General features: G+C 57.6%; 3 protein-coding genes across 7 annotated transcripts; 1 reads left to right on the forward strand and 2 right to left on the reverse strand.

Moving 5' to 3' along the window:
- Nucleotides 1–881: 881 nt before the first annotated feature.
- Nucleotides 882–7125, forward strand: ATG4D (autophagy related 4D cysteine peptidase). 4 transcript variants are annotated; one of them, XM_004277361.4, is made up of 10 exons: nt 885–1506; nt 2063–2146; nt 2228–2401; nt 2696–2972; nt 3046–3110; nt 4536–4666; nt 5733–5811; nt 5888–5964; nt 6042–6161; nt 6585–7125. In XM_004277361.4, the coding sequence occupies exons 1-10, from the start codon at nt 1275–1277 to the stop codon at nt 6765–6767; spliced, it is 1422 nt and encodes a 473-aa protein (XP_004277409.1). In that variant the 5' UTR covers nt 885–1274; the 3' UTR covers nt 6768–7125. The 4 variants fall into 4 exon arrangements, with proteins under 4 accessions (XP_033256975.1, XP_033256976.1, XP_033256973.1 ...); XM_033401084.2 differs by lacking the exon at nt 6042–6161 and having other exon boundaries at nt 882–1506; XM_033401082.2 differs by lacking the exon at nt 2063–2146 and having other exon boundaries at nt 884–1506.
- KRI1 (KRI1 homolog) lies at nt 6796–15632 on the reverse strand. Of its 2 annotated transcripts, none has more exons than XM_033401079.2 (19): nt 15481–15632; nt 15294–15367; nt 14415–14520; nt 13814–13922; nt 13516–13570; nt 13380–13426; nt 12987–13083; nt 12819–12896; nt 12409–12536; nt 11604–11730; nt 11423–11518; nt 11149–11319; nt 10246–10321; nt 10063–10151; nt 9851–9977; nt 9635–9765; nt 8654–8718; nt 8459–8557; nt 6796–7690 (listed from the first exon to the last, which is right to left on the reverse strand). In XM_033401079.2, exons 1-19 carry the CDS (start codon nt 15590–15592, stop codon nt 7351–7353), a joined length of 2127 nt encoding a protein of 708 aa, XP_033256970.1. In that variant the 5' UTR covers nt 15593–15632; the 3' UTR covers nt 6796–7350. The 2 variants fall into 2 exon arrangements, with proteins under 2 accessions (XP_033256970.1, XP_004277410.1); XM_004277362.3 differs by having other exon boundaries at nt 13380–13429.
- A 414-nt stretch (nt 15633–16046) lies between these two features.
- On the reverse strand, nt 16047–18573 carry CDKN2D (cyclin dependent kinase inhibitor 2D). Its single transcript, XM_004277363.4, has 3 exons — nt 18446–18573; nt 18033–18188; nt 16047–16993 (listed from the first exon to the last, which is right to left on the reverse strand). The coding sequence occupies exons 2-3, from the start codon at nt 18171–18173 to the stop codon at nt 16646–16648; spliced, it is 489 nt and encodes a 162-aa protein (XP_004277411.1). The 5' UTR covers nt 18174–18188; nt 18446–18573; the 3' UTR covers nt 16047–16645.
- Nucleotides 18574–19251: the final 678 nt, after the last annotated feature.

Here is a 19251-nt window from a genome sequence, read left to right on the forward strand (position 1 = left end):
AGGGAGGTGACTGTACTTTTGTGTCTTCTTCACATTGCACGCCCTCGTCTAAAGCCTTCATCCAACTTCCTCCTGCCTGCTGAGGACAGAGCCCGTGGGCTGGCCACTAGAGGGCACCCTCTCTGTGGTTCCCAGGGCACTCATCCTGCCTTTGAGGTCATGATTGGCTTTCTCTGAGCCCTAACTGTGCCTCAAATGCCTCTATAAGCGCTTTACCAGAATGAACTCAGCTCGTCCTCCTAACATTCCCCTGAGTTAGATGCACTGAAAAATTTTTACAGCTTTCTTGAGGTATAACTGACATACAACACACCACACACTTTTAATGTGTACAATCCGTTGAGCTTTCACATGCTGGAAACCATCACCACAATCAAGATACTAAACACATCCTCAGCCCTTTTTTATCCCTCGCTCCCACCTCTCCCCCCCACCCCCAGGCAACCACTGATCTGCTTTCTACGACTATAGACGAGGTTGCATTTTCTAGAGTTTAAATAAATGGGACCAGCGAGTATATACTCTTCTTTTTTGTCTGGCTTCTTTCCCTCAGCAAAATTAGGAAGATTCGTTTATGTTGTTGCGTGTATTTGAGCCCTTCTGCTCCTGGGGAAACTAAAGCACGTAGGGGTATGTCTTGAAGGGGGAGTTTGGGGGAGTGGGTGTCACGCACAGGTTGGGCCCCCGACCGAGGCGGGTCTTGGGTGCGCAGCCCGCAGAGCAGCGCTCTGATCCTCTGGCGGACGTGGTCAGGTGCAAACCGCGTAGGGGTCCCGCCTGGGGGGTCAGTCCCCCAGCGCACGGAGGGGGCGGGGCCGAGAGGGGCGGGGCCGGAACCGGCGAGGGGCGGGGCCTGGCGCGGGGCTTCCCGGCTCTGGGGCCTCCGATAAGGACCTCCAGGGGCTCGGCCGCGCCTGGCTCTGCGATAAGGCGGGCGGTGGAGGGGGTCGCGGGGCGCCGCAGGGAGGCGCGGCGTCAGGAGGTCACAGCGCAGCCACACGGGACTGGAGCTGGGGACCCAGGCTGGAGGCCGGGCTTGGGCGGGGCGTCCGGCTGTGTCACGCCCGCCTCCCTCCCGGGGCCAGGGCCGCTAAAATGGCGGCGGCGGCGGCAGCGGCGGCGGTGACACCGTCCCGCACAGGGCCCGGGGGCCTGGTCGCCGTGCCGGGGGCCCACTAGCGCCTTCCTGGGCGCCCGCGTCCTGGCCGCGTCCTGGCCCTTGGGGCGCTCGAGCGCGGCCCCTGGGGCCCTCGGTCAGCCCTCCCGGCGCGCCCATGAACTCCGTGTCGCCGGCCGCAGCTCAGTACCGGAGCGGCAGCCAGGAGGACGCGCGCAGCCCCGAGGGCCGCAGGCCACGGCGCCCCCGAACCCCGGACCCCAACGGCCTGGGGCCCTCCGGAGCCAGCGGCCCCGCTCTTGCGTCGTCCGGGACCGGCCCGGGGGAGCCGGACGAAGTGGACAAGTTTAAAGCGAAGTTCCTGACAGCCTGGAACAACGTCAAGTACGGTGAGGAGGGGGCGGGCCCCGGGGTTGGGTTCTGAGGTGGGAGCGAGCTGAGGGTTCAGGCGGGCTGGGGACTTGGAGGTCGGTGGGAGTCAAGGAGAACCAGACCCTGCACCTGTCAAGTATTCCACCCTTTGTTCCCCTCCCGTGAGTCACCTGTGGGTAGGTCCCCCGCCCTGCCCTGCCCAGAGCGGGCCGCTGGCTGGCAGGTCTAAAGGGGAATGTGTTTACACGCCTCAGTCGATTCCCCGTGTGACCTTGGGCAAGGTTTTCTGTTTCCCTGTGCCTCCATTTTCCTCCTCTGTAAAATGGGTACAGTAATCAGACGTGCTTTGATTCATCCCGAATTAACGGTAGACATGCATGTGGCTGTTACTAGGGGCTCCGCCTCCATCCAGGAGAAGTGTAGCACGGATTCCCCAGAGCCTTCCCTGAGATAGGAACTAGGATATCCCCATCACACAGATGGGAGGATTTAAGCGCTGTTGCTGCCCTGTTAGGTTGCGTGTCTGCCAAGCAAGTGCTTCATCTTGCTGGACACTGCCCCATGTCTCCCCAGGTTGGGCAGTCAAAAGCCGGACCAGCTTTAGCAAGATCTCTAGCGTCCATCTCTGTGGCCGCCGCTACCGCTTCGAGGGCGAGGGTGAGCTGGTGGCCCCTGGCTAGGGTTGGAGGAGTCCCGCAGGGGTGTTTCTGGTGGCAACTGACAAGCCTGCTCTTGTAGGTGACATCCAGCGTTTCCAGCGGGACTTTGTATCTCGCCTATGGTTTACATACCGCCGGGACTTCCCACCTCTCGCCGGGGGCTGTCTGACCTCCGACTGTGGCTGGGGATGCATGTTACGGAGTGGGCAGATGATGCTAGCTCAGGGGCTGCTGCTGCACTGCCTGCCCAGAGGTGAGCGGTGGAGGGGGAAGGGCACAGTAGGAGCGTAGCGCCCACCACAGGTCAGCAGTGTTAGAACTGTTTGTAAACAAAGAGTTTAAAGTGGTGTTAGAATTGTGTGTAAAGTAAGCTTGTGGGGGGGCGGGGAGTGAGAGTTGTTTAGAAAATAAGTTGAAGGAATGTGAAAATTGTAGTTAAACACGGCATCTCTGGAGCAGTAGAGTTGTGTGTAAATCATGGATAGTGGGAACTGTGCCCCACCCCCCTACACCATCGCCATTTGACTCTTAACTCCATCCCTACCAGATTGGACGTGGTCCCTGGGCGCGGGCCTGGGTCCCCCTGAGCCATCGAGGTTGGCCTCTCCCAACCGGTACCGTGGGCCTGCCCACTGGATGCCTCCGCGCTGGGCCCAGGCTGCCTCTGAGCCGGAGCAGGAGCGCTGGCACCGGCAGATTGTATCCTGGTTCGCTGACCATCCCCGGGCCCCCTTCGGCCTACACCGGCTGGTGGAGCTTGGGCAGAGCTCGGGCAAGAAGGCGGGTGACTGGTATGGGCCGTCCCTGGTGGCGCACATACTCAGGTGAGGGCCGCTGCAGGGGACACGGGAGCTACTGGGTACCCCCAGGAGCTCAGGCCTTTCCTCCCATCCCCAGGAAAGCTGTGGAGAGCTGCTCAGAGGTCACCCGCCTGGTGGTGTACGTTTCTCAGGACTGCACAGGTAAGGGGCTGGGAGCCAAGGTCACAGGGTTCTCACCCTGAGCCAGTCATTACCTCAGCTGCCTCTTAGGACCCACATTCCTCAGATGCTGAAACAAGTTCTGCGGCAGAGGGACCCTTGGAAAGGATTCGAGGCCCACACTGGGTCGGGGTGCTCAGGATTCCTTCCCTCCCTCTGGAACCAGGAGAGGAGACGTCAGGGGCTTCTCCCTGAGTGATAGAATAAAAGACATAAGGAATTCCTCTCGCAGGTCCAACTCGCTCTTACTGTGTAAACAGGTCCAACATGTACGAAAGTTGGGTCTCTGCCTCACAGGGTTGTCATGAGGATTAAGTGAGTCAGTGATAAAAGTAAAACCCTTAGGATAGTGCTTCTCACTTAGTAAGTATTCACTAAATCTTAGCTATTCTTGTTATTATTCCCTCGAAAACAGTTCAGGAGAGCCTTTTTCTTAGTCTGTTAGGGCTGCTGTAACAAAAATACCATAGACCAGGGACTTCCCTGGCGGTCCAGTGGTTAGGACTCAGCGCTTTCACTGCCGGGGCCCTGGTCGATCCCCGGTCAGGGACTAATATCCCACAAGCTGCGCGGCATGGCCAAAAAACCAAAACAGCACACAGAAAACCAGAGACTGGGTGGCTTGTGAACAACAGAGATTTATTTTTCATAATTCTGGAGGCTGGGAAGTCCAAGAACAAGGCACTGGCAGTTTTCGTGTCTGTTGGGAGCCCACTTCCTGGTTCATTTTGCTGTGTCTTCAGGTAGCAAAAGGGGCAAGCGAGCTCTCTGGGGTCCCTTTTATAAGGGCAGTGATTTCACTCCTGACCTAATCCCCTCCCAAAGGCCCCACTTCCTAATTCCATCACCTTGTGGGGTAAGATTTCAACATAAGAATTTAGAGGGGGGCACAAGCATTCAGACCGTAGCAGCTGCCTCTGGAAAGGGTTGAATGCACTTTTCTGGGAGCCAGGAGGGGGCTCACATAGCCACAAGGGAGGAGGCGGGAGAGGAGAAACCAGCAGACAGGACTTGAGGAGGGACACACAGGAACTTTCAGCTGACTGGCGGATTGCTCAGCGCTCCCATTTCCATCTTAGAAACCCAGGCGCCAAGTCGGGGAGGACTAGAGGCACTCTGGGCTGCGGGGAAGGCTCTCCAACTCCTCCTAGCTTTACACTGTTTGTCTCAGTCTCAGGACGTCAGTTGCCCTCTCTGTAAAATGGGGATGTCCACACCTGCCTGGAGGCCCTGGGATTGTCTGAGGGAGCTTGGGGTGGGGGGACACGGGAAAGGTGTTTTTCTGCCGATGACAGGAGTGTCATCCCAAGAGGTTGCTCAGGCAGGGTTGGTCCCCTGAGGATGGAGGACCATACTCTGAGGCTTGAAGGGCCGGAGAGAATGTGACCTGCTGCCCTGTCCTTCCAGTGTACAAGGCGGATGTGGCACGCCTGGTGGCCAGGCCAGACCCCACAGCTGAGTGGAAATCCGTGGTCATCCTGGTGCCAGTGCGGCTGGGTGGTGAGACTCTCAACCCCGTGTACGTGCCCTGCATGAAGGTAGGTTCTACCAGATTCTACCATGCCTCCCCCCAGGAGCCCTGCAGACTTTTTCAGCTTGGGTTAGGTGTTTATGCTTCCTTCATCTCTTCATTGGTTTATCCAGTAGTTACGGAGGGCCAATTATGTGCCAAGAACTGTCCCAGCTGCTGGGGATTCAGAGGTGAACAGGCAACAACTGATGCCCTCTGGGAACAGACGTTCTAATGGGGGAATAACAGGCAGTGTATGTGGAACCAAATTGACAGCTGTGGTGTTACAACTCGGACTCTAAAGGAACCAAAATTAACACGATGAGGGGCAGATGCAGGTGGCTGCACAGCCTAGGAAAGCCCCTCTCTAGCCAGAAGCAAGAGAGAAGCCAGAGGAGGAGTGTTCCGGGCAAAAGGAACAGCAAGGCTGGAAAGACCCTGATGTATTTATACCTGGAATAAAGGCCAAAGATCCCTCCACAGCCCACAGGGCCCTGTACCATCTGCCCACACTCTCCAACTCACTTCATTCTGCTCCAGCCACACAGGCCTCTTCACTGTTCTCAGAAGACACCTGCCTCAGAGCCTTTGCACTTGCTGTTCCCATCACTTGGAGCACTCTTTCCCAAGATGCACTCTTTTTTTTTTTTTTTAACATCTTTATTGGAGTATAATTGCTTTACAATGGTGTTAGTTTCTGGTCTATAACAAAGTGAATCAGCTATACGTATCCCAAGATGCACTCTTAACTCTCTTAACTCTTTGCTAAAACGTCATCTCTCAGTGAGGCCTTTTCCTGATTCCCCTGTTTAAAATTGCAAAGCCTTCTTCCCGCCTTTATTCTTTCTCCAGTGTTACCGCCTTGTGACACGTGACGTAACTTGCTCATCTTGTTCCTTGTTCTCCCGCACTAGAACATCAGCTGCATAAGGGCAGGGTGTTGTCTATCTTGGTCACTGCTACCCCCCAGGGCCCAGCACAGGCTTGGGTTTGCACACATTGGGCCTTTGCTATGCATTTGTTGACAGTGCTTACAATGCTCACTGACGGCACCTGCTGTGGGTCCTTACCTTCACCCACTTTCTTCCCTGCAGGAGCTCCTGCGTTCAGAGCTGTGCCTTGGCATCATGGGGGGCAAGCCACGCCACTCGCTGTACTTCATTGGCTATCAGGGTAGGCCCACCCCATCCTGCTTCATCCCATCCCACCTTACCCTCTTCCACCCCTGCTCACGCTTCCTCCCCTGCAGATGACTTCCTCCTCTACCTGGACCCTCACTACTGCCAGCCCACTGTGGATGTCAGCCAGGCTGACTTCCCCCTAGAGGTGAGCTGGGATCCCCAGGGTAGGGTTGGAGGCCTGTGGAGGGTTCCCCCCGAGCCTCCCTTGTTTGTCTGCCCCAGTCCTTCCATTGCACCTCACCCCGCAAGATGGCCTTTGCCAAGATGGACCCGAGCTGTACTGTGGGGTTCTATGCTGGAGACAGGAAGGAGTTTGAGACGCTCTGCTCAGAGCTGACCAGGGTGAGCAAGGCATGCTGGAGGGTGGGAGGCAAAGGGCAGGGCAAGGGTAGAAGAGGAACAGAGGCTTTGAGGCCAGCAGACCTGGCAAGGCCACGTCCAGGCTATGTTGTTAGGATTATTATCCTGACCACAAGCTGCAAAAGCCCAGCTCTAATTAGAGCAAAAAGAGGCATGAAATGAAAAATTTAAGTGGACAGCTGCTTCCAGGGGGTCAAGTGGTAGGACCCTGCCATGTGCTCATCACTGAGCCAATCACTATAGCCAGGGCACAGAAGGTGCTGATTGGCTGGCCTGCATCACTGCCCTGGAGGGATGGCAGTTGAGTTCAGGAAGCACCTGATAAATGTACCTGTTAAGATAATTACACCTACTAGGATAATTAACATGGCTTGGGGGCTGAGCTCTTCTCTCTCCGCCCACCAGGTCCTCAGCTCCTCCTCAGCCACAGAGCGATACCCCATGTTCACCCTGGTTGAGGGCCATGCTCAGGACCACAGCCTGGACGACCTCTGCTCCCAGCCCTCCCAACCCACACTGCGGCTCCCTCGCACAGGCCGGCTCCTCAAGGCAAAACGCCCAAGCTCTGACGACTTTGTGTTTTTATAAAGGGAGGGGATGAGGGAGAAGACACGACCCTATTTATTTTTTTATTTATGTCACTCTGGGTGTGGGAGCTTGAACTCCCCTCCCTGACAAGTGCAGCTGAGAGCAGTCCAGGAAGCCTCCGGGCCGCGGCCATTCAGCCAGGAACAGAGCCCGCACACCTGCCTCCCACCAGCTGGGCCCTCCTCACCCGGCAGGGAGGGAGGGCCCCCGGGCACCCACTCAGGGCCTGACTCAGTACTGTAGTTTGCACTGGACCGTCCATGCCCCTCACCGGTCCCAACGCCCCCATCCTGCCAAGGGCTGGTGGGAGGGAGGAGGGGCTGTGACCAATGGGGGCTAATAAAGCTGTTTGACTTGACCTTGGCTATGGCTGGGCCCAGCATTTGAGGGATGGGGCTCAGGGTATGTCTCGAGGTGAGGTTCCAAGTCATCCGGGGAAGCTTACTGAGTAGGCCTCAGCTTTCACATCTCTAAGATGGGAAGACTCCCTTGCCCACAGGTAGATGTGAGGGTCTATACAGTCGATAAGAGGGGGCTTGATTGAAGGGGAGGAGCCCCAAGGCCCTTGCAGGCTCCCTTGAGCTCAGGGGTGGCTCTTAGGCCCCTGCCGCTTCCTCCGTTGCCGGCCCAGCTGGCGGAAGTGCAGCCGTTTGGGGTTGAGGCCAAAGGCCTGCAGTCTCTGACGGCTGAACTCACATCCACCAAGTGTTACTGTGGGGCCCAGGAGACGTGCCTTCTTGCCCCTCCTCTGCCTCTGGGGGGCCGGTTTCTCAGCGGTTGTCGCAGGGGCTGCCTCTTCCTGTACTGGGGGGCTCTCAGGCTGGGGCCACTTCCCACAGGCCCCATCGGGTGCCAGCAGCTGCCCCTGTGGGCCAGCTTTGTCTCTCTGTGGCTTCCCTGTGGCTTCTGTGGGCATCTCTGTCCTGGAGGAGGAAGGCGTGGCTCAGCCCAGGCCAGTCACAGTTAGGCTTTCCATCCCCCATTTTTACAGATGTGAAAAGGAGAGGTTCAGAATTCGGGGGCCTGGACTTCCTTGGCGGTCCAGTGGTTAAGACTCCGTGCCTCCACTGCAGGGGGCACGGGTTCAGTCCCTCGTCGGGGAACTGAGATCCCACATGCCGCGTGGCGCGGCCAAAAATTAAGAAAAAAACAATTCAGGGGCCTGCCTGGGACTCAAATGTGGGTCTAATGCAATACCAAGCTGGGATTTTTCTACTGAACTCTGAGGCTGGATTGTGTCACTGATAATTTTGATTGTTGAGCCTGGGCCTGCACTAAGCTCTTCACACAAATTAACTCATTTTAGCTTTCCATCAACTCCGTGAGCTTTTATCACTCATTTATAGATCAGGAAATAACAGGCATAATAACAAGAGCTAATACCTATCCAGAACTTACTGTTTTAAGCACTGTGCGTGAATTAACTCACTTAATCCTCAAAAAAAAGAAAAACCCAACAAGAAGTGAGCCATCTTTATCCCCATTTTATAAATAAGGAAGCAGGCCCAGGGAGGGAAAGTGACTTGCCCAACGTCACACAGCTACAGCCCAGCCAGGACTTGACACCCAGGTATCAGAGAAGGCATACCCCATTCCCAAGGTCATGTGACAGATGGCTGACAGAGCATGACTCAAACCTGGGCCTGGCAGGCTCCCAAGCCCACCCACCCCCTACAACCAGCAATACTTACTCCTCTGGGCAGAGTGACTTGAAGATCTGCCTCTTTTTCCATACGTTCTGGGCCTTCTGGCTGTACGCCCTCCTGTCCTGCAGCTCCTCCTGCTCCGACCTGCAGGCCGCAGGGTGCTCTGGGAGTTGCCCATGCTTGCCTTCAGCCTGCCCGCCCCTCCCCCCCGGGGCACCTGGCCCAGCCCCACCCCGTCACCTGTACATGCAGGTCTTCTTCAGGGAGCACCATCGGTTCAGCTCCTTGTCATCGGCAGTGAGGATCTGCAAGGGCAGGGAGAGTGGGGTCCTCCTCGTGAGCCCCAGGGGCCCCTGACTCTTAAGCCTTAGTCACCTCATGGGTCAAAGCAGGGTAATGCCAGTTCCACCCAGCAGAAATGTCATGATGGTGAGAAAGAACTGATCTCTGCAGAGGCTAATTGATTTTTTTGTTGTTGGGGGCATCAGATGGGTAAACTGAGGCTCAGAGAGGGGATCCTTGCCCCAAGTCACATGGCCAGGAAGTGGCTACTCTCAGATTACAATTTGGGCCCTTGAGCCCTGACCCTATGCACTGTGGTCCCAGCAGCCTCAGACCAGGGCAGGGGTCTCCATGCCACTGACTGGGTTTGCTAATTACAGATGAGGCCCAGGTTCCTCACTTATGAGTTGGGCACCCCCTTAGAACCTACTGGAAGGTCATCAGGAAGATGAAGTGAATGCAGCTGTTATAAGCTCAATAAACATCGTCTACTTTTACTGTCAAGCATCCGTAGCCATTGTGGCTAAGGCGCAAGTGACGTTCAAAGCATATTTTTTTCACATCCACGTCCATGAGGTGGGGCTGCTATGAGGCCCATTTTACAGACGGGGAAACCCAGGCACAGAGGCTCTAGTCACATGTCCAAGGTTATACAGCTGGTGAGCGGCTGAGCCAGGATTTGAACCTGTGTCAAGTCTTAAGGGTCACCCTGCTGCCGATATACGGTAACAGAATTAAAACTAATATTTATTGGGACCTGTTGTGGGCAAAGCACTGTCTGAGCCCCTGCCTCATAGAAACCTTTTGAGGCAGGTAATATTGTTAGTACTGTCATCAGCACTATTATTCCTGTTGTTTTCGAGATGAAAAAACAGGCCACGTCACAGCACAGATGGCTCCAGGCTCCCCCTTGCCTAGCGGGTGCCCCCAGGGTCCCACCTCCTCGGTGCTGAGCCCGAAGTCGCAGGGCACCACCGTGCGGTACTTGAAGCGACAGGGCAGGTCATCGATGATGTCCTCGTAGTCCAGCTGGTAATACTCGTCCAGGTACTCCTCGAATGTCTTGTCCCCTGAGCGGGGACAGAGCCAGGCTGCCGGGGTGTGCCGGGCCCTGTGGAGCCCCTGCCTGCCCACGGCCGCCCACCCGGGCCTCACCAGGGTCAAACACAGGCTTCTCCTGCTCCACGGCTGCGGCGAAGGGCGACTTTCGCTTCTTCTTGCCCAACGAAGGAGCCTTGCGCTGCTTCTTCTGAGGCTGGCTGGGGTCATAGTCGGCATCCATCTGCCGGGATGCGCAGGTCAGGCCTGCCCTTGCGGTCCTCGGGACCCTCTGAGGACCCCCAGACCCCCGCGCCCAGGGCACCTACATTGAAGTCGGGGTCCTCGCAGTGCGGCTCCTGCTGGCTCCAAGCTCCACTCTGCTCCGGCCCAGCCCACATGTCCCAGTTCCAGTCGTCTGATTCCAGAGGACAGGCAGGCAGGGATGGGCCGGGGGGTCATGTCAGGCCAAGCAGCCCCCGCCCCCAGCCCACTGCCCCAGGTGACCTCACCTTCAAGCCCTTCCTCTTCCTCAAACTGTGGCTTCTCCTCCTCCATGGTTCCGTAGTACTTGTCCCCGAAGCACTTCTGCAGGGTCGGGGCCAGGAGGGTGAGCAGGGCCCACTCCCCCCAGATGGCAGCACTCCTGCACCTTAAATGGCCTCGCAGCACCCCCCTCAGCTCCTGATGTCGGGGGAACCCTGTGTGTCTGGGCTCCTCCACACCCACTTTTGGGCTCGTCTTGCCCCCTTGACCCCCCTGCTCTCTGCCCCCTGTTCCACTGGCTGGCAAAGGCAGATATTGCTAACCGTGCCGTTTATAAGCACCTACTACATGCTGGACGCTGGGCTGCATCTCACTGTGTTCTCACAAGCTCCCCAAGAGACAGAAACTACTGCCAAATATTGAGAAGCTGAAGCTCAGGACTGAGAAGCTTCTAGAAAGTGAAGGCTGAACGCTGACCACACAGCACCCACCCACTCCAGTTTTCACCTGGCCCACCTATGCATCCTTAGTCTCCTTCCTTGACCTCCCAGGCTTAGTCAGGGGCAGCTTTGCGGTGCCCGTGGTCCCCACTGCTCTCCCATCCAGCCCTCATCGCCTGTTCCAGTGGCCTGAAGCTGTGTTTCCCCAAATACAACAATAAACACTCACGGCTCAATAAATGAGTTTAAAGGAAATACCAGGACCCACAGTTCCTTGAGCATTTACCAAGTTAATTAACATTTAGTATTCCTCTCAGGCTATCTTTACAACAGCCCTGACATAAATGCTGCAGTTAGACCCACTTTATAGACAGAGACACAGGGTCAGAGAGGTCAAGTCACTTTTCTGAGGCCACACAGCCAGGAAGGGACTGCTGATTCCAGAGCCATGCTCTGAGCACTCGGCTGGCTGGGGCTCTGGGGCCACACCTGCATGAGCTGGTCGTGCTGGGCGGGGTCAAAGTCGTCCTCGAGGTCCTGCTCCTCAAAGCCCAGTGTCTCGTTGCCTGTGACCTGCCGCAGCCTCTCCAGCTTGGCCAGAATCTCCTTCCTCTTCAGGTTCTTCAGCTGCTTGAGTTCCTCCTGCTTCCTCGCTTTCTCCTGCAGGCGGCAGTTCACAGGAGAGGGAGGGTATGGGCTCCCCACTGGCCCCTGCAGGCTGGGCCCCGCCTCCTCACAGCGCACCGCCCCAACAGACACTCACCCTCCTCTTTCGCTCCCGCGTCTCTTCCCTCCTCTCCTTCCTGCGCTCGTCCTTTTGGCGCACGGAGGATGTGATGTTCCGAGGATAGGTCTTGACCTGTGGGCAGCAGAGATGATTCCAGGCTCTCCCGGCCTGGACCCTGCGGGCCAGGTCCTCCCTGGAGCTGGCATTGGCCACCCACCGAGGCAGAGTCTGGCTCCTCGAAGCGGAAGTTGTACTTGTGCTCAAAGTCCTCCTGTTTCTTCAGAAACAGCTCACCCTCGTCTGAGGAGTCGTCCACGGCCAGCTGGACCGGGGGGCCAGGGACCCTGAGGGATGAGATGGGATGGGACTGGGGGCGTCAGCCGAGCTCCTGCACTCCTGTGTACCAGCATATTAACTCATTTAATCCTCACAAGAACCCTCTGCTAGGGTGCCACCGTTACCCCCATTTACAGATGGGAAAACCGAGGCATGGAAATCCAGTGGCAGGGCCCGCTGGCTCCAGAGCCCACACTCTGCAGCTTTTCCTCAAGAAAGGCTAACTCTGGGGAATTCCCTGGTGGTCCAGTAGTTAAGACTCACACTTCCACTGCAGGGGCCACAGGTTCAATCCCTGGTTGGGGAACTAAGATCCTGCATGCCACACAGCGCAGCCAAAAAGAAAAAGAAAAGGGCTTCCCTGGTGGCGCAGTGGTTGAGAGTCCGCCTGCCGATGCACGGGACACGGGTTCGTGCCCTGGTCCGGGAAGATCTCACATGCCGCGGAGCGGCTGGGCCTGTGAGCCATGGCCACTGAGCCTGCGCGTCCGGAGCCTGTGCTCCGCAACAGGAGAGGCCACAACAGTGAGAGGCCCGCGTACCGCCAAAAAAAAAAAAAAAAAAAGAAAAAGAAAAAGAAAAAAGGCTAACTCTGCTACCATCTATGTGAAAAAGTGTAAACGCCTGGTGCCTTTTCCTTTCTGGCCAGTACTGGCTCGAGGCCCCTGGGGGACATGGCTACTCACCCTTCTTCTCCTTCCTCCTCTTCCTCCTCATCTCCTTCCTCCTCGTAGCGTTTGTTGAGGATGTAATCCCGCAGGAAGCGCTCCCCCTCATCTAGCTCTGGGTTGTTCCAATATTCCTTGAGGTGAGTCTAGGGGTGAAGGGGGGGTAACAGGACCCGGATCAGGGACAGGGAAGGAGCACAGATACGGGCACCCAGTGGATTTGGTGACTGCAGCTTCACAGCCAGCCTAGGAAGTAGGTGGGCTAATCCTCATCTTATAGATGTAGACGCCGAGGCCCAGAGAGGGACACACCCCATCTTTAGAGAATGTGCTCCTGGCTACCGTCTCAAGGGCCGGTTTCCAGGGAAAGGTTGGATGGAAGCAGACCAGGTAGTTTAGTGGGTCAGTGACCATGAATGCGAACTCACCAGTTCTTTCAGGGTGTCGGGGTTCTGAATCTCCTTCTGGCCCTTCAGCCACTCGATGTAATCAGCATCCTCCTGGGCCTGGGGGGAAGGCCAGTGCTGAGGGTCTGTGGGAGCCCTGGGGCCCCCTCTCTGCCACCAGCCCCCATCTAGCTGGGCCCCAGTACCCACCTTCTCCTCTCTGCTTTTAGCACGTTTCTGCAGCAACCCGGAGCTACCTTCGCCGGCACTGTCCTCGTCCTCACTGTCCTCCACAAACGCCCGGAAGCTGCCCGTGCGAGAGAACAAGCCTCAGGATGGGTGGGCTGGCCCTGCCCGCTGCCCCAAGACAAGCCCCATCTACTAATCCCTGAGCTCGTCCTGACAACCCCAGAGCTGTGCTGTGACATAGAGCCCATGACCAACCCCATGTCACAGATGCAGAAACTGAGGCCCGGAGCTAGCAATGATGTGCCCAAGGGCACACAGCCATTAAGTGACAGAGCTGGATTTGAACCCAGGCCCGCCCAACCTCAGAGCCTCAACTCCTTTCCATCTGGCCACTCGGCCAGCCCCAGGGCTCACCTTTCCTTCAGCTGTTTCTGTTCTTCCACATAACTTTTCAATGAGGTCTGCTGCAGAGAGAGTGACATGGGCCTCAGGCCCAGCCCTGAGGCTTCAAGCGCCCCCAAGCCCCCCACCCAGCCTCCACCCCACTCACCTGAAGTCTCTGATTGGAGGCCTCCCCATCTGAATTCTCCTCATCAATATATTTGCTGTGTGAAGAAGGAAGAAGGCTTCAGAATAGACTCCCCATGGCCTGTCTGTCCCCATGGGGTAGGGGGCTGTTAAGAGCAACAGCTGGTGGAGGGGGCAGTGGGGTGCAGGCAGGCTCCTGCTCTCCAGGGTTCCCTCAACTCTGGTGAGTCACTGGCTTCTTCCCACCCCTGCCCCTAAGTGCCTGATGTGTCCACCTGCCCTGGGAAGGTGGGAGCAGAGGGGTCAGGCTTTCTCCTTACCCTCCCTTCTCCAAGATAACCTTCCTCTCGTAGTCCTTCAGGTACATGGGCTGCACCTTCTTTTGTTTCTCTTCAGCTGCTGGCTCCTCCTTACTGTCTGAGGACGATGCTGCGGGGACACCAGAAGACACCTGCCATCACCCACATCCACAAACCCCTTCCTCCCCCAGGCAGAGAGTAAGACTATGCTGGGCCAGAGTCAGACCGAGGTTTCAAATCCCCGAGCCACTAGTTCCCAGCTATCAAAGAGGCATCACACTTGCTGCTACCTGGAAGTACCTGGCAGTGATCATTCAGTGAATAATTCACACTCAGAACAGGGCCAAGCACACAGCCGTTATTAATGACAACCTAAGACACTCTGCTAAGCGGTGTTTTTGTTTTGGTTTTTTTGCCTTGCCGCGTGGCATGCCGGATCTTAGTTCCCCCCACCAGGGATTGAACCCGTGCCCCCTGCAGTAGAAGAATGGAGTCTTAACCACTGGACTGCCAGGGAAGTCCCTTTGCTAATCAGTTTTGATGTGTGTGGAGATCCATTAAACAGTCACAACCGCCTATAAAGCAATGAGGAATCTGGGCCTCAGTAGAAGTAGCCCCAGACCTGTTCTCTGATAGAAGGTGGCATCTTTCTGATAGATGCGCGGATCCTTCTTCTTCAGTAAGGAGAGGGTCCTGTAAAAGTCACGCTCCTGCTGAGTGTCAAATTCCTAGGGCAGGAAAAGGGGTGGGGACAGACTTCAGAAAGGGGCTGTGATGGGGGCAGTAAGCAACAGGGGCAGGTGGGCTGAGAGTGTGTGGGAATTAGTGTGCATAGAGGAGTATATGTTAGGAGGAAGGAAGCGGGGGAATCCGGCTGGGTAGAGGCAGGTGGGGGTGGAGGGCTGGATCTGAATTGGGGGGAGTGGTCAATTAGGTGGAGGAAGGAGAGGGGCCCTCTTGGGGGTGGTCCACACCTAGGTACGGGATATGAGACAGAGGAAGGTAGCAGGCAAGGGCGTGGGTGGTACTTTCTGGTATCAGCAAGGGATGGACAACCTAGGGGCAAGTGGGCAGAGAGCACATCAGAGAGGAAGGGCTGGACTGCTCAGTGAGGCTGGGAAGATCAGGGCTGATATGGGGAAAAGCTGGGTGCCGCATGTGGCAGAGGGATGCCCCACTCTGGGGACAGAGACAGACACGGAGAAACGGTTAAACTGTTAGGGACGAAAATGTGGACAGAGGGTTCACACCTCACAGATCAAGATGGGCAGGTAGATCCGAGGTAGGGGAGAGGAAGTAGGGGAGATCTGCCCACTCCCTGGGTATGGGAAGGGCGCCGTCTGTCCCTCATGGAAATGGGGGGTGGGAGATGGACGCTCCCGTACGGCGCGATGGGGTTGGAGGTTAGCCGCCCCCTATAAGTCGGGGCCGGGATGCGGTGTGGGGCTTGGACACCTCCTGCAAGTCCGGGAGGGAGGCGGGACACCTCCTGCAAGCTCACCACGCGCTCGTCGCCGGAGTCAGACTCGGAGCTGGAGTCGCCGCAGCTGTCCCTATCCCCATAGCGATCTTTCACTGTGGGGCACAGATGGGATCCCCCCCAGCTCAGGCTGGGGGAGCAGATCAACCCCCACTTCCCGACCGCCCTGCACGCGCCGGCGCCCAGCGCGCATGCGCCCCGCACTCACGCCGCTGCAGCTCCTCGCGCTCCCGGTAGCGGCCGTACCGCGCGGCGAACGCCGCGTTCACCCGCAGGGGTGACGACCCGCGCGGCTCCGGCATGGCGGCTCTACGATCCATTGCGCACGCGTGTGAAGAGGCTCCGCCCCCCAGGAGGCGGGGCTACTCACTAGCGAGCTTTTAAATGGGGCGGAACCTCATGGGCCGCACCTAATCCGCCCCCGGTCCTTCCGGGATCCCTAGCCCTGTGACCGCAGTCCCCGCCCATGGGCCACGCCTCTGCGGGGAAGGCTGCAGCCACCGCCCACCCGACTCCCCCACCCGCCGGGGCTCCCGGCACCCAGCTGACATCTGGGGGCCCTTTCTCCACTCGCGGTTTCCTGCCTCCCTTCCGTTCCGACAGCGCAAACCGCTGCCCCACCCAGCTCACTCACCGTGGCGCCCTGGGAATTACCACTCTCTCCCCTCCCCCAAAGCATCCAGGATCCGCGACCCCGGTGCCCACCCCCACAAACATCCTGAACACGCGACTTTCCATCGCAGCCTCAAAAATCAGAAGCCACCGGCGCTGTGATCATGCACAAGTCTTAATTTAATGGGTAAAAACATTAAATTACACACACAACAATTTCTTCCATAAATCATAATAAATAGACTTTTTTTTTTCTTTAACGCTGTACAAGGGACTGGAAACCAAGCTTTCAACAAAATATGAATGAACTCATACTACCCTTTTATTGATTTGGAACACTCCCCCCTCCCCCATGCCGGAAAGCAGTGTGCACACTTGAGGTCTCTCTCTCGGTACAGCCAGCCAAGGTCGACAGGTTCCAGGAGCCTTGGAAGCGATGACCTCACTCTAGGGCTGGGGCTTTAAACGCTCTGCCCTTGGGACTCGTCTGTAGCCCCAGCAGTCGGGGCGTGGAGGAAACCGAACCGTTTAGGTGGCTGTTGCCTGCAGGAGCCCTTCTCTGCTCAACACACCAAAAGGGGTGAGAAAAAAAAAATGAGAAATGTACCTCAAACACACACACCCCAGAAATCAACACCAACAAGCCACAAACTGGTGCCCCTCGGCAGTGGGCAGGAGGAAGAAAGGGAGAAAGTGTTTCTTCCCTCCTTTTCTGACACAGAACCCAGCCGGGTCCTGCTGCCGGAGTGGATGGCCCCAGGTCACAGTGGTATGTGCAGTATGTCCATGAGATCCTTAGCGCCTCTCCCCCTTGCCAGCTCCAGAGGTGTGAGCCCCCTGGCGTCCCTGTGATGAAGATCGGACTCGGCAGCCAGGAAGCCGACCACAGCCGTGTGGCCCTCTCTCACTGCCAGATGGATGGGGAGGGCCCCGGTGCCATCAGGTGCATTGACATCAGCGCCATGCTCCACCAACACTTTCAGGGTGTCAAGGAATCCAGTGCGTGCTGCATCATGGGCTGGAGTGGTGCCGGAGGCATCCTGGACGTTGGGGCTGGCACCTTGCTTCAGGAGCTCCAGGGCGATGGTGGGGCTGCCAAACATCATGACCTGTTCGGGGGGTAGAGGGTCAGGGGGTCTCCGAAGGAGGAGGTCCAGGAAAATGGGTGACTGCAGAGAGGGGCATTCAGGAGTAGAGAATGCCAGAGACGAGGTCCTCTAGCGAACGAGAAACTTCAGGGAACATAAACTCCCAGGCAGCTGTTGAGACCCCATAGAAGATGATCTGGGAATAAGGACCCTCAAAAAACTGGCCACCCCCCCCCAAGGATAATACACTCCCCCTAGGGTATAGCCCCATGGAAACGTTCAAGGAACCTGAGACCCTCCCCCAAGGAACCAGAGACACTTCTCTCCACAGATGGGAAATCATCAGGAAATATGAAACCCCCACCAGGAAACAGACCTCAGAGAACAGCCCCCTCAAGGGAAAGGAGATGGCCAGGGAATTTGAAACTCCATCTCCAAGGAATTTCCCCCTCCCATATAGTGAGGATGCTCCCAAAGGTACCTGACCCTCTCAAGAAATGGGGTTCCCCTTTTGTAAATGTCCCCAAGGGAAGAGGGACTCCCATGCAATCTGTAACTATTCCCTTATTGGGATCCCCCCAATAATATGGCAATATGAAAATCCCGCGGGAATGGAGATTCCCCGACCCCCCAGAAACTGGATACCTCTCAGAGAACCCCCCCCAGAAAATGGGGACACCCTGGAAACATGAATCCTTTTTTCCTGCGGTCGGATCCTCCATGCAAGCTCCAAGAAACCGGAGCCGTCCTCATGAAACCGGGATCCAAAGAAGCTGAACCCTCACCCAAGGAATACGAACTTCTCCAGGGAAACTGAATCCTCCGCAATCAGAGAACGAGGAATACTCCGAAGATGGAAAGTTCTCCCCTCCCCCAACCTAACCCCATCCACCACCCACCTAAGAAAGGGGACATCAGGGAGCCAAGTCAGCCCAGCGATGGAGGAACAGACCCCAGTCGGCTACCAACGGGAACAAGGAGAGAAGAGGGAAGGTATCTGGGGTCCCGGTCCTCGCCCCGCTCCCCGCCCCGCCCTCGCTGCGGGAGGGCCGGGCCTCACCTGCAGCGCCGTCTTGCCAAAGCGGTTCAGGGCGTCGGGGTGCACCAGCTCGCGGTGCAGAAGGCGGCGCACCTCCTGCACGTCTCCCCGGGCCGCCGCCCCGCTCAGCCGGTCGCCGGCGCGGACCTCCTCCAGCAGCATGTCGATATTTGCGGCCTGCGAAGCCCCCCGCCCCACCCCGACGCGGTCAGTGCGGGGGAGCGCACCGGCGCTGGCCCGAACAACCCTCCCACAGCGTCCCCGGCCTGCGCGAGGCTCCTGGTCCGACTCGCCAGTCCCGGGCTCCTGCGCGACCCCCGCCCTCCCGTCCGGCTCCTCCCCCTGTCGGCCGGTGGGCCCGGGCCCAACCCTCCGAGGCCCGCAGCGCCCGGCCCGGCGCCCGCCCCTTGGGGGCCGGGTCTCCCCCAACTCACCCTCCCTCCTCCTCGACGGGCGGGGTCTGTTCTGAGCAGACGCCGACGCCGCAGCCGAGCCGGCCGCCAGGGGGCGGAGCCAACGCGCTCGGGGTCCCGCCCCCGAACGCCGCGGATTCGTTTTCTTAAGAACTAGCTAGGTTGCAGCCCAGCTGCATTGCCCGGCTCTGGACCCTATAGTGCCCCGCCCACTCGGCCAGCGCAGCCAATGGCCACGCGTCGCCAGGGAGGCTGTGCACACGGGCGTGGGCGGGTCCGCTTCTGATTGGGCGAACTGCGGCGACCGGTAGACCGCCGGCAATGGCGGGGTTTTCGGTTTTTCAAATGCGCCGGGCGGGCGGGAAAGAGGGCCGGTTTAACTGACCCAGGGGAGAAAGGTCAGGAGCAGAGTAGCACGGGCCGCTCCGGGACCTCGGCACCTCCGAGGGAAAGGGAGGCAGGGCTGGGGCCGCCCTGTTCGGAGTTCTACCGTGCGATATGTATTTATTAGCTCTTACTGTGCTGAGCGCTTTATTTGATTCATTCACTGTGTGCAGGAACCGTTCTCTGTGTGCAGGAACCCGGCGCTGGGGAGCGCACATTCAAGCAACTAAATAATTTTAGATAGTCTTAAGCACGGTGAAGAAAATAAAACGTGGAAATGGGGTGGATGAGGAAGGAATCACATTCGGCTCAGATGGGGCCAGCCGGGGCACGGCAAGTGCAAGGGCGTGGAAGAAAGTTCACGCTGCAGGTGCCACGTGGGTAAGCCTGGGAGGCGAGAGTCGCGGTCGGAGGCTCTTAACAGAGACCTTCAAACATTTACG

This window comes from Orcinus orca, chromosome 3 (genome assembly GCF_937001465.1).
Source record: "Orcinus orca chromosome 3, mOrcOrc1.1, whole genome shotgun sequence".
Taxonomy (NCBI): Eukaryota; Metazoa; Chordata; class Mammalia; order Artiodactyla; family Delphinidae; genus Orcinus; species Orcinus orca.